General features: G+C 45.3%; 1 protein-coding gene across 13 annotated transcripts in view; it reads right to left on the bottom strand.

The window, feature by feature from the left end:
- RASAL2 (RAS protein activator like 2) overlaps positions 1 to 12,545 on the bottom strand; it is a 165,283-nt gene that overhangs the window by 26,930 nt on the left and 125,808 nt on the right. For all 13 annotated transcript variants that reach the window (XM_063406559.1, XM_063406561.1, XM_063406562.1 and 10 more), the window contains 2 exons: positions 9,785 to 9,894; positions 996 to 1,149 (listed from right to left, as the gene is read on the bottom strand). In XM_063406559.1, the coding sequence (XP_063262629.1) occupies positions 996 to 1,149; positions 9,785 to 9,894 (264 nt within the window). The remainder of the gene's footprint in view (positions 1 to 995; positions 1,150 to 9,784; positions 9,895 to 12,545) is intronic.

Here is a 12,545-nt window from a genome sequence, read left to right as displayed (position 1 = left end):
CAGCTCTGCTTTCCCACACCAGGGAACCACCTCGGTTTCTTCCCCTCTTCTGTGGCCTGACAAGCCTCATTTACTCTTTCCATTCATTTGTGCTCACAATTACAAAGCAGTTTGAGGCAACAGCCTCAGAGCTAAGTTGCTGCCAGTGTTTTCCACCCAACTGCCCAAGCCTAAGCAAGCTGCAAAGTGCTTCCAACCAGAAGAACGAGGCTGGGGCAAACAGGAACAGTGCCTGGATGCATCCTGAGGGGCCAGAGCCTGATATGCTCGTTTACTGCCAGAACTTTCCAGGGTGTAAACAGATCTTTGTTGCAGAAGTTTAAACACATCTGACTAATCCTGCTGAAGACAGAGTGACCTGTCCCTGCCAAGACAGGTGACGTGGCCTCAGCTGCCTCCAAACTGCCCAGCTGCACTGCTGGAGCTGTGAGGGCAGGGCTGTGCTTACACACACGGTCTCTGCCTGCTTCTGGAGCAGAGCTCGGAGCCACAGCCTGCAGCCTCTGCTGAAACAGCAAAGAAGCTTTGGATCCTGCTCTACGGAGCAATGGACACGTCCACAGCCACTTCTCCTTTGGCAACTGGAGAGTACTGAGCTAATGGAAAGGGGCTCTGACTGGAAAACTCATTTCTGGGTTACAGTAAATTTTCTAAATTCAATTTTAGGTGAATTTGGAAAGGGTGAACACACAGCTAATGTAAATACTATTGCACATCCCTTGTGCTGTATGTATCCACCATACATTTGCATGCACACTACAAATGCTGAGCTATTTATCAAACTGAAGAGATTTTTCAATTAGGAGACCCGGTAATTGAAAAAGATTTCTCTCTGTTCAGAGACTGATGCCATTAGCCTGAAGGACTTTAAAAGTCACATGGTGGCTCAACAGCCCCCACCCAAACCTCAGCACAGCAGCGGCTGCTGCTCTGTTTCCCAGTTTGCCCCAGGGTCCAGGGGGACTGGCAGCTGCCTGTTTGGAGCCTGTCCCTACCTCAAAGCAGAAGTCTCGTCCAAGGATGCTGTTGTGAAGTGGTTTGACAAAGACTGCCTCTTCTGCTGCAAAGTCCAGAGTCTCGATGGCGCTGGCTTGGTTCAGTAAGGACTCATGGGAACGGGACTCCTTCAGCTTGGGCAGCTCACGTGGCCTGCAGGACAAGGAGGAAAGGAAATGTTTTTTTTTTTTTCTCACAATTACCAAAAAGAGCTGGCAAGATCCCAGAGAAAGCTGCAGCTTTGTCTCGGTGCTTATTCAGAGCAACTTCTACAATTAGTCTGCAAACCTTATGAAAATAACATTAGGCCAGTAACCCCAGACTCCCAAAGGAATATCCAGCCCAGGCAGCCCATTCCCACTGACCTAGAAATTATAGCTGCCAACTTGTCAGTGAAAGAACAACAGCAAAAAATTCACAACTGCTGAATTGTAAAAAAAGCCCATAGGTAGCTTTGGGTGTAAGAATGAAAATACTTATTAGTGGCTAGATTTGTAGACAGATGTTGTGTATTAGCAGCAAAGAGCACATGGATCCCTAAATCTGTAACCAATGCAGAATGAGGATTACTCATTAGAGCAGAAGACCCTCCACAATACATTTGATTTTTTTTAACACAAATAAAACACAAAGTCTTTACGCTGAAGTCAAATACACAAATTCCTTCCCATTTCACGATTGCTCAAATCGGTCATTTTGCATTTTCTTTTTCAGCTGCTTCTTCCAGCTTGAATTCCCAATTTTTTGGACACTTTCTTTCTCTTTTAACTTCTCACTAACACATACTGCTTCTCCTTTCCAGCTGATTGTCCTGTAAATCCCTGAGCTCCACCAGAGCTGAAAGCTCCCAAATTCACAGCCCCTTTTTATCAAGGCAGTTTTCTTTGTCCCCACCAGTTCTTGAACACTTCTCAAAGACATTTCCCTCCCTCCACTATGCCACAGCTTTTGGCAGTCAACAGTGACATTACCAAATGTGTTTTAACCCTTTCTGTGCTCTCCCAATATGATTTAAAACAACATTTGTGCACAGTGGTGAGCTCTGCTGTCAAACAACACTGCAAAATGTGCCCAATTTCACCTCTGCTCCTTCTGCCCCCAAAGTGCCACCTGCCCTAGAGGCTTCTGCAACAGTCATAAAACACCTGAGGCACAACTTGCATCTCAAGGTAAACATCATGTGCAGACACATCCTATTGCTCCTGCGGCAGAATTCAGTCAAATCCTTCACAGCTGACCAGCAAGGAGGAAGAGCACAGTCCCAGCTTAGCAGAGAAGGAGCTGTTGACCTGGCAGGTCCTGATTTTGTTAAGATATTGAAGTCCCTGTGTTCAGTGATCCCTGAAGGTGAGTCCATAAATGTGGCTGCCCATCCTGCAAGTGTGGCTGGGCACAAGGAACAGACGTGGAAGCAGAGAGGCATCAGCCCTCTACACATCACTCAGAGAAAGACAGTGCTCCTGTGTTCATCCTCATAGTATTTCCTCTTTTATTCAGTTCCCAGTATCAAATGGAAAATGTCAAAAAATGTTATTTATAGAGGAAAGAAAAGCACAGCTACCTCTAACAGCTTCCCTGATTTTGAAAAATAATTAGTTTTTGTACACTTCCCTCACAACAAAAAAGTTCCTTGCATTATTTATCCTTAGCAAAATCAAACTCCTCCTACCTGTGAGCAATTCTATAGGGGAACTCAGAGGCAAAACCCCCCCAAACATTTAGAAAAGTCATCTTAACAAGGCTGCTGAATAAAACCTTGGGTACCACGAAGGATACAGGCAATGCAACAAGCAGAGTTCACCCGACTGCTCTTTTGTTCGGAATGAAACACTGAAGGTATCAGAGCAGATTCACACACGATAAGATTTATTAAACAGCAAGGGAGAACTTTGTTCCCATTTAATATATTGAATGACCTAAGTGCAGGCAGCAAAACCCTTTGATGGGTGGAATATTCCAAAGACTCTGATTTCAGATGCAAAGCAGCAGCCCCGGTAGGAGCGTTGGCTGCGCTGTGCTTTGTTCTAACAGGTTCCAGCAGCAGCTGAACCAAGGCAAACCCAAACCTCAGCCATGGATAATTGAGCACTCGCTGCAGTTAAGGTAGGGCAAGTCTAAAATAAACACACCACAATACGCCACTTTAATGTCATCTCTGCAGAATCCTCTCTAATTTCTCCTCTCAAGAAAGCACTGCTGAGGTCACTTGGCTTCTGTCCCTGCCTCAAACTCTGAGCAATTCCTGTCCTTACAAAGTCCTGAGAGCCTGCAGCCAGCGCCTGGTCAGTGCAGGAAAGCACGGAGTGAGCACAAAGAGGGGGAAGAGGAGGGAAAGAGAAAGAATTACCGAAGAAAGGAGAGAAAAAAAAAGATATTTTGCAAATTCCAGTTAAGCAGAGGCTGTGCTTGGAGCAAGACAAAGCAAGCAGACCTACACAAAACAACTGTACAGCCACTTAACAGAGCATCCCCAGATCATAGCGGTGCCACACGCCACAGCCCTCCCCTCCAAACTTCCTGCTCTGCGCTACACCTCAGACAACAAATCCTGCCCGGAGAGGAAGAAAGGCACAAACAAATCCAAGAGGAGCTCTTCCAAAGCCTCAGGTTACAGATGTCAGAGGAGCCCTGTGCCAGGCAGATGGGCTGGGGCCAGCAGAGCAGCCACGGCTGTGGTGAGGAAAGCTCCCTCCTTGTCAGGTGGGAAAAGCTCCCTCCTTGTCAGGGGAGGAAAGCTCCCTCCTTGTCAGCTAGGAAAAGCTCCCTCCTTGTCAGCCGTGCTCCTGGGTGCCAGGAGAGGCTCCACATGCTCCTGGGTTGCCAAGGCACAGCAGCCCCTAAGGAGATCAGGGACAGCTGGCAGCCAGCAGAGGCAGCAGGTGAGGGGAGGCTGCTCCACAGGCGTGGCTAAGGTGACCTTCCCTGACAGAGAAGGTCCTCCTTGTCCTTTCCTACGAGTCTGATGAAACCCAGACATTAAAGGCAACTCAAGAGAGCAAGGAATCTTCCAAGAAAGCTTCTGGTACACACAGCAGATGTACTCCAAGCCTGCACATCCCACCTTGCAAGTCACACCTTTTAGGAGCATCTCTTCTGCTCTATGGCTCTTCTAACTAGTGGGCTGTGAGCATTTGGGTTTGTTGCAGGGCAGCTGGAGCTCTGGTAGTTTTGTTGACTCAGGGTCCCGTGGCAGACAAATGTCAGTCTGTTCCAGCAATCCTTTGAAGTTACCATATTTAAAACAGCTCAATAAACTGATTAAGTGGCTTAGAATTGGCACTTTATCTTCCATAAACATCAGAACATCCTAAAGCTGTTGGTTAGATGCAACCACATTCATTTACAAGCACAAGTACATGCATTTGTGAGCACCACAGTATAGATTTCATCTATTGATAGATCTGCAAAGCAAATCTTTGACTTGTGCCTATATCAGCAGCATCCCAATCGATACAGACAATAATTATACAGAAATAATACTTCTCTGCTGCTTTAAAGCCTCAACTGATATGCTGAGTCTGTAACCAGGAAAGAAAATTGCTTGCTGGCTTCCTTTTGGCATAGATGCCACTAATTCATGTCCCAGTGTCCAGCAAAGGGGCTGGATTAACAGGGTCCTTCCTGTATTAGGTAGGAAGCTATTGGGAAAATGAGTATTGCTTAGACTCTGTCAGCACAGAGGTAATCCCAGGGAAGCAGATTACTGTAAACAGGAAGATCACACATGCAAAAAGTGGGGGAAGGGTTGTTTGTACAAATCTGTTTCTGTTAAACAGCTCCATTAACAACACAAATCCTGTTTTAAATTACAACTAACCTCCCGTGATCAACTTTTTATCCTGTTGCTTTTTCTATCTACAGAGATTGCAAAGAAACTACAGGGGAGTTCAAAGAGTTACCAAAGCACCAAATAATTCTTACACATTCTCCACAATTTCTTTCCCATAGGAAAAACAGACAGAGAAGGAGCATGTCAGGGAACATTTTAAACTTCTCACCTCTTTTCACATGTTTTGGAGTGCTGGTCTTCAGAGCTGCATCATTTCCTTGTAAATCAGAGCCCAGACAATGCCCTAAGCCACTGACCTGGCAGCAGCATGCGACTGCCACTGAACAAGAGCTCTCCAACCGCCCCATCTTGCCAGCCCAGCCCCAGGCTGACCCTCTCTCCTTGCACACCATAATTCAGTAATTTTCCATGACAGGAAAATCTCGGTTGTAAGCCGGGAACTGGAAACCTCTGCCTTTCAGTGGCTGCCCATGGCACACAGCAGCCTATTAGCAAAGTTCTATTATATTCTACTGTCTATAAGGCACCTAGAATAAAGGGTTAAAATCCCAATTGCTTTGGTTATGAAGGTCTCCTGCTGATTTTGACCTATTTAAAAGCCAACCTACAAGGCACAAAAGACTTCCAATTACCGAGCTTACCAGGGAGAGCACTATGTTACTTGTAAAACAAGCCTGTGGACATCAATAATCCAAAAGATTAAAAAAAAAAAAAAGTTTCAAAATGAACTTTCCTTTACCAAAGTGGTGTGAAAGGAAAGAACTCAGCCCAAGCACCCAGCTAAAGCCAAGTCTCCAGCTGGCCTTACATGAAGCTGTTCGTCTGCACGCTTCAAATAATTCCAGCAATCCCCATGTGCTGGGAGACACTCCCTGAGAGCACAAAGTCAAATTCAATACTTAGGCACTCTGCAAAGTCTCAGCAGAGAGCCTGGGCTGTAATGCAGTGACTCTGCTGCTAACCCAGCTCCCAGCCCTGGGGAAGGGGCCCCTACCGTCTCCAGCATCCCCTGCAATCCACCCGTGCTCTGCCCGTGCTGCAGCACCAGGGTTTTCCCTGTCCAAATGCTCGTTTTGTAGGCACCACGCCCCTCTTCATTTTCCAACTGCCAATTATCTGAACATCCTATTACTTGGTCAACAATTCTACAAGTCTAACCAGTTTTATTATTATTATTATTTTTAAAACCAGAAGCTTAGGGTAACTTATTTATCTATTTATCTGCAAGTTACACTCAGGTGTGATTAAACACTGGGTTTTTCTGAGTACATTGCTCTAGCCTTCCATTGAGATTCCTGTCTTTTCTGGCAAGGTCCTACCCAAAGCCTCATTGTGTGAATCCTGGATTTGCAAAGCCCTTCCCTGCCTCCCGCTCTCCCTGTGGATCACAGCTTGTCTAACAGACCCCTCTCAGGGTTCAGCCAAGCAGGCTGGTGAAATTCACAGCAGGAGAGTTCTTCTCTCTCCTCTGCTCTCTGCTATTAACGTTTCCAATTGGTTTGTTTTGATGGACCAGAAATGTTTAATTGTTTCAGTTTCCTTTCCCTGCGAAACTCAAGGTGAATGCTGCATGGAGGAGCCTGGGCTCTGCAGAGAGCCCTCAGCCATTAAGGAATATGTATGTATAAAGGGGTCAAGTGAGCTTGCAGGAGGGAGAGAGGAGCCCAGCACCAAGGGGAAGGTTTGTGACAAACACTGGGGTCTTGTTCAGTTTTCAGTGAAAAACCAAACAACTACTGAAAGAAATATGTGCACCAGATCAGGAGTGAGGCGTCCCTCCAGAAACAAACCACTCCTCCCCTCTCCCCACACTCCAGTGTGCTGATAGCACCAGATAGGCTGAACGAATGCAAGCTGGGAGTGAGTCAAGCCTTAATAACGCATTGTGTAACACAGATTTCTGTCCTGACAGCTAAATCAGGGAGAAAATCCCCCACCCTTTTCTTTTTTTTTTGAAAACCGGCATTAGATCAGAATGGACCTGAAAAACCACGGCAGGTTTTGCTTCCATTCTCTCCACAACCCGTGCTATTTTCTCACTGCAAAGAGGCAAGGAGGGAGGAGCAGGAACTCACCGAAAGTAGAAGAAGCTGTGGCTGGAGGAGTGATAGCGTCTGACCATGAAGCCCAGAGCCATGGCTACCTGCTTCCCTGTGCCCCGCCAGAGCCCATCCCCGGCCCCGCCGCTGCCTCATAATGCCACAAAATGACTTGGAGCAAAGCAGGAGGATTCCCACGTGGCAGTAAATCCCAACAGGGCAAAGCCCTCCCAGCTGTCTGCAGAGCTTTGCTGCAGTTACCGAGGCCATATGCAGCCAGTCGCAATCGTCTTCGCTGCCTCTCCGTAAACAAAACTGCTGGGCCCCGTGGAGATACCCTCAAATTCCTGGCCACACACTGGAAATATTCATTTGGTCTCTCCTTTCAAACAAAATTTTCATTAAGTCTTTGCCCATGCTTTTTTTACATGCTTTATATATTATGGATGCTGAGAAAACATTACAGATGAATGTGTGAGTTGAAAAGCTCCAAGGATGCAGGAGGAGACAGGCTGGAAAAGCTGTGAAGGATGCTACAGTGACACCCTGCCAGGCTGCCTCATGGTGAGAGCTGTTGGCAACCTGGTGAGATGCTGCACTGGCCACACACTGAGGAGCCCCATTCCCACCTGCCCTGGCTCACAAAGGAGCACAGTGCAAGTCCTGCCACATCAGAGGCAGTAAAGACAGCACACGGGTACTCAAAAAACCACTGGCAAACAACCTGAGCCTGAGTAACAGGAGGGATGTGAATTACAGACTGAGAGGTCAGGGATTTATTTCTACACGACACCTGGATGCTGATCCGTGTTCCTAGAGGGGCACCAGAAGTCTCTTCTCTCCCTATCCACTAACCCAGACACGCTGAAATAAAGTTAAAAACCAGAACAGGTATGTTGGCCAATTGCTTTCTGCTGAAACAGAAAATGTGATTATAAAAAAATCTGCAACTCATTTCCATCCCTGCTCCCTACAGCATTCCTGACTGCTATCTGGTTAAATCAACTCTGAACAGACAGCATCCATCCTCTGTCACCACCCAGCAGGGCATGCAATGTTTCAATATCCCAAATCTTGATGTGCACCAGGATAACTAACCTTCCTTACTCCAGAATTTTAGAGGTATTTATCTATAAAATCTCCACTTTCTTGACAGGTCCCAAACATCCCCAAAGCGTGAAAAGGCAGTATGATAGCAGCCTCTGTTGCCTTGTAATCCATGCAGGTTTTTAATTCATAAAGCTGTATAATACTTTCTTTGAAGGCAGGGCTCTTGTGTTTGTCAGAGCAAGAAAAGGGAGATGCTATCAGTCACCCTGGCTCTGCAAACCTGTGTAACACCATGACATCACCTAGAATCACCTGCTTGAAATGGGAAAGGGCTGACTCACCAGGGCAGGACAGGAAAGTTCTTACTGCTACAGATCGAGAGGCTCGTGCAGAATGTGGGGAGAACAGAGGGTGAGAGAGTGGCAATTCCTTCTCATGAATTTAGAGTCAGCTCTGTGTTCAATAATGCCACTATGTGATCAAGTATCTGGGTTTTGTGCTTTTGTGCTTGCAGGCCATCAGAGAAAATCCACATTTCATTTGAGTGTAGTTGAAAATTTGTGCCCACTCCGGCAGGGAGTAGAAGGGGCTCTGCCTTATAAGAGAAGCTGTGTGCTTCTCTTATAAGCTTTGCTGTGTGTAACATTGTGTCTTAAACCAAAGATGTAGGAATTAATTATAGCTACAGTTATTAGCTTTCCCAGAACAACAGTGCTTCCCTGACACTACAAAAGCAAGTATCCAGCACGAGTACCAAGCTCAGGAAAGACAACTAGATTATTTACGGCAAAGAAATTTTCACATCACAAAAATCCAAGCAAAGCTGGTTTCAAACAACAGTAAAAATAACAGGTACTTGATTACCTGGTGGCATTATTTAAGATGCTTATGCTCACTGAGTTGCTTTTATAGCCACATTTCAACACCCTGAAAACAGAGATTTATAGGAAAACTTTCATCAAAGCAGCCTGGCTGGACTACAGGAGCAAGGCCATCTAGTTAGTCACATCTGGTAAGCAGCAGGCTTTTCTGTAACTCCTGATGTTACCAGACCTCCAACATCCACAGCCATGCTATCTCTGATTTTATGGTCTGCCTTTCAGATGGAGAAGGCAGCCCCATTGATTGAAGCAGCACAGCATGACAGATACAGCTAATGAATTCAGCTCAGCCAAAGGAGAAGGGAAAATGCCCTGAACAATGTCAAGGCACAGAAGCCTGCCGTGGCCTCGAGTACAGGCCAACTTATTTTTCCCTCTGTCTACCTCTCCTGCTGGGCTACTGTGGAATGTTACACAGAATGTGTTTAATAAAAACAATCAAAAGACTTTGCAAATAGTTAGGAAACGCTGTGTGTAAGAGCCTTTGCTTGCCTCATACACAATCCATTCCCAGCCTGGATCTCCAGCCGAAAGCTAAACAAGCCAAGATACACCAAATGCAGCACTAAGACGGTCAGAAATTACTGAGTTTTCCAGTTTTCTGGAAAACAGATCATCCACTCCTTGTGGTGACACTGCAATAACCAAAACACCAACACTGCAAGGGTCCCCAGTGTGCTTGAGCTGCACTGCACATCTCTGGGCTGTGCCAGCACTGCTCACACCAACACAACTTCTCATCTCACCTACAGCAGTGCTAATTTCTCTGCAGCTGATCAATCCTGTGGGTTTGTATCACGGAACTGGAAGGCTGCAGGAAAAGGTCCTGGAGTCCCTCTGCTTAACCCGAGCTTTGTGACAGCTGTGAAGAGCAGCAGTTTTCCATCCTGCATCAGCAGTACCCTGCACACTAAACTTGTGACGTGCCAGAGGCAGCCCCACAACCCCCCTCGTGCCAGCTGGACAATAAATCCTCCCCTGAGGGCTCTCCCGTGTGGGGCAGGCTCTGCACACACACCACACCTCACCTGTCCTCCGAATTGTTGGGAGAGGGCAGGCGGAAGCTGATGTTCCTGTCCAGCTTGGACTGGCTCTTTGTCCTCTTGATGGATCCTTTCAGGCGCTTACTGAAGAAGCCCTAAAATGAGAAGTGGCAGAAGTGAAACAGGGAAACTGATGCCAGCAATGAATCACTCAGTGCCTGTCACTGAGGCCAAACACAGAGCTGTGATCCAGTCACAGGACGGGCTGGACTGGGATTCCTCTGAGCACGAGGAAAGGCAGGGCTGGGCTGTCAGTGATGGTTCCAGGAGGTGAGAGCCTCCAATTCCAATAATTAACACTGCTCACATTACTGGGGCACTTCAGTGGATTCCAACTGATATACAGGAGACCCAAACCCCACAATTAACATTTAATAAGCAGCAATCTTCAATATCACTATTCGTTCCTGCTTCCCATCTACATGCCATGTTTTTAATTCTCAGTGAGCTTAAAAGTACAGAGGTCTTATATTAGGAGCTTCTGTTGAGCCCACAACTGCAGCCAGGTTTTCCTTTTTAATTGAGATATAGTACATTAAATCTTAAAATAATTCGTAATTTCAATAATCTGGCTAGCCAGAACAGAAAATTTCAAAGCACATCACACACCAGTGGCTTCAGATATCAGTTATAGTATTGGTAAGAAGCAAAGCTCAATTCAAAAATCTACTTAAGATCTAAAAATAAAATAAATCTTCAAAGAATCTGTCTTCAAACTACAACTGTTCACCCAACAATCACAGCCCAAAGCCCTGTTAGTTGGAGGGAGCCTCTGGGATCATCTCCTGCTCTGTGGGGAGGTGCTGCCAACACTAGGTCAGCCTAATTCTTGGTCTAGCCAAGTACCGAAAACCTCTGGAGACAGAGGGAACAAAGGAAGGGGAATCTGCTTTCTGCATCTGAAGCAGTGCTACATTTAAGACTGCCCTTCAGTATGTGAGCCTTGCCAGCCAGAAGCTCCTCAGGGGTGAAAGCTGCTACGTTTTCTTGATAAAGTGGAAAAGAAAAGGTCTGATATCTAAATACAGGAAAAAAAGACAACCCCTGCTCCCCCAAAAAAAAAGAAAAAAAAAAGAAAAAAACCCCAACCAAACAAAAAACCACATACACCAAAAAAATCCCAAGAAAAAAACCCCCCAAACAGAAACACAACTAAAAAAATAAACAACAAAAATCCCCCCAAAACCAAACCCCACAAATGTATACAATGTGCTGGGGGAAGGGGAGAAGTGTTTTCAGCTGTGTGTGCCACTCACACTTTGCCCATGATGCTGCACTTTCCTTGGTGCTGGCAGTGAAAAAGTGCCTTTGAAAAACCCCTGTAATCAATAGATGCTCCCAGGCTTCTCTTGGGGCTGTTGCTGGAATTCAAGTAGAGGATGTAGAGCACTTTCAAAGGCACTTTTGTATATTCTGACCTCTCAGCATAAAAGGCAACAAACCCAGGCAGGGATTAAGATCTGGTGGACCCTGGCTTCAGTCCAGTACCACTCAGTCTACTCAAATTGCAAACATGAAATAACATGGCTTTTTCCCCTCAAGGGCAAGTAAGACAAAGCTGACCCAATCCAGCAGGGGTCCAGAAGTATTTATACTGAATAATTCCAAATCCCACTCAGAGAAGAACGGTGAATATTCATTTTTGTGTGCATGTACAGTTTTAAATTGGTACTGCTTTAACATGGAACATGCTCCTGGTTTAACTGAACATAATCTATAACCCAATGACACAAATGTTCTATCTGGGGTTGAATAAGGCTATCCAGACTACACAAAAAAACCCACAAAAAAAAACCAACCCAAAAAAACCCCCAGGATAAGAACATATTTAAAGAGAAAAAATTATTCAAACAAAGGGTGTGCTTATTGGTCATCCTCAAAAGAGCTGAAAACATTTGCAGTATTTGCTCTGTGCTGGCAGCTCATGCAGGGCCAATGCTTACAGATGGACAACCTGGGAGCAGCATGAAAAATCCACACGTGCCAGAACTGAGCAGAGTTTTTTGACTTCCACTTGCCAAAGGAAATGCTTTTAAATACCTAATACAGATATAAAAAAGATGTAGTGATGAAAAATAAACTTCTATCTGCAACAATACCACCTAACTGAAAGTTTTATGTCCTTTTACTCCTATAGACAAGAAATCCCTCCTGATATTCATAAAGCAGCTTGCACCATTAAAAAGACAAAACCACCTTTACTGCTTTTCTTATTGTTTAGGCATTTCTCTTAAATACTTATTTCAACACAAAACAGAATTGTTTGGTTCTTATACCTAAATGAAGCTTTAAGAATCATCATGGAGCTTCTTTAAAAACAGTGGGAATTTTAATGCTTAAACAAACACCCTCAAACAAAACGATGTAAATTATTACCCAAACTGCCTGAATTGATGAGACTATGTTCTTCATCAAAAAAGCACAAAATATGTGGTAGGATAAAGCAGCCAGGATGAAATTTGAAAAGAGACAGATTTGAGGTTCACACTTAACAAGCTGCCCCCAGAATGACAGGTTTAGGGGAACAGGGATGCAAAAGAGAGCTGGAGAGAGTGGTGGTGCACAAGCACACATGCAATCAGGAATAGGCCAGGGCAGGTTTGTCATCTTCTCCAAAAGCATCAAACACTGGCCTAAGAAAACCCAACAGTAACAACATCTAAAAATAATTCAAACCCACTGAGAATTGTATTCATCTCATTTGGAAGTTAAGCTACTGGCCTCTCCCGCTCTGCCAAGAAGCAAT

This window comes from Prinia subflava, chromosome 10, assembly GCF_021018805.1.
Source record: "Prinia subflava isolate CZ2003 ecotype Zambia chromosome 10, Cam_Psub_1.2, whole genome shotgun sequence".
Classification (NCBI taxonomy): domain Eukaryota; kingdom Metazoa; phylum Chordata; class Aves; order Passeriformes; family Cisticolidae; genus Prinia; species Prinia subflava.
The sequence above is the reverse complement of the archived record's forward strand: the minus strand, read 5'-3'. Positions and strand labels throughout refer to the sequence as shown.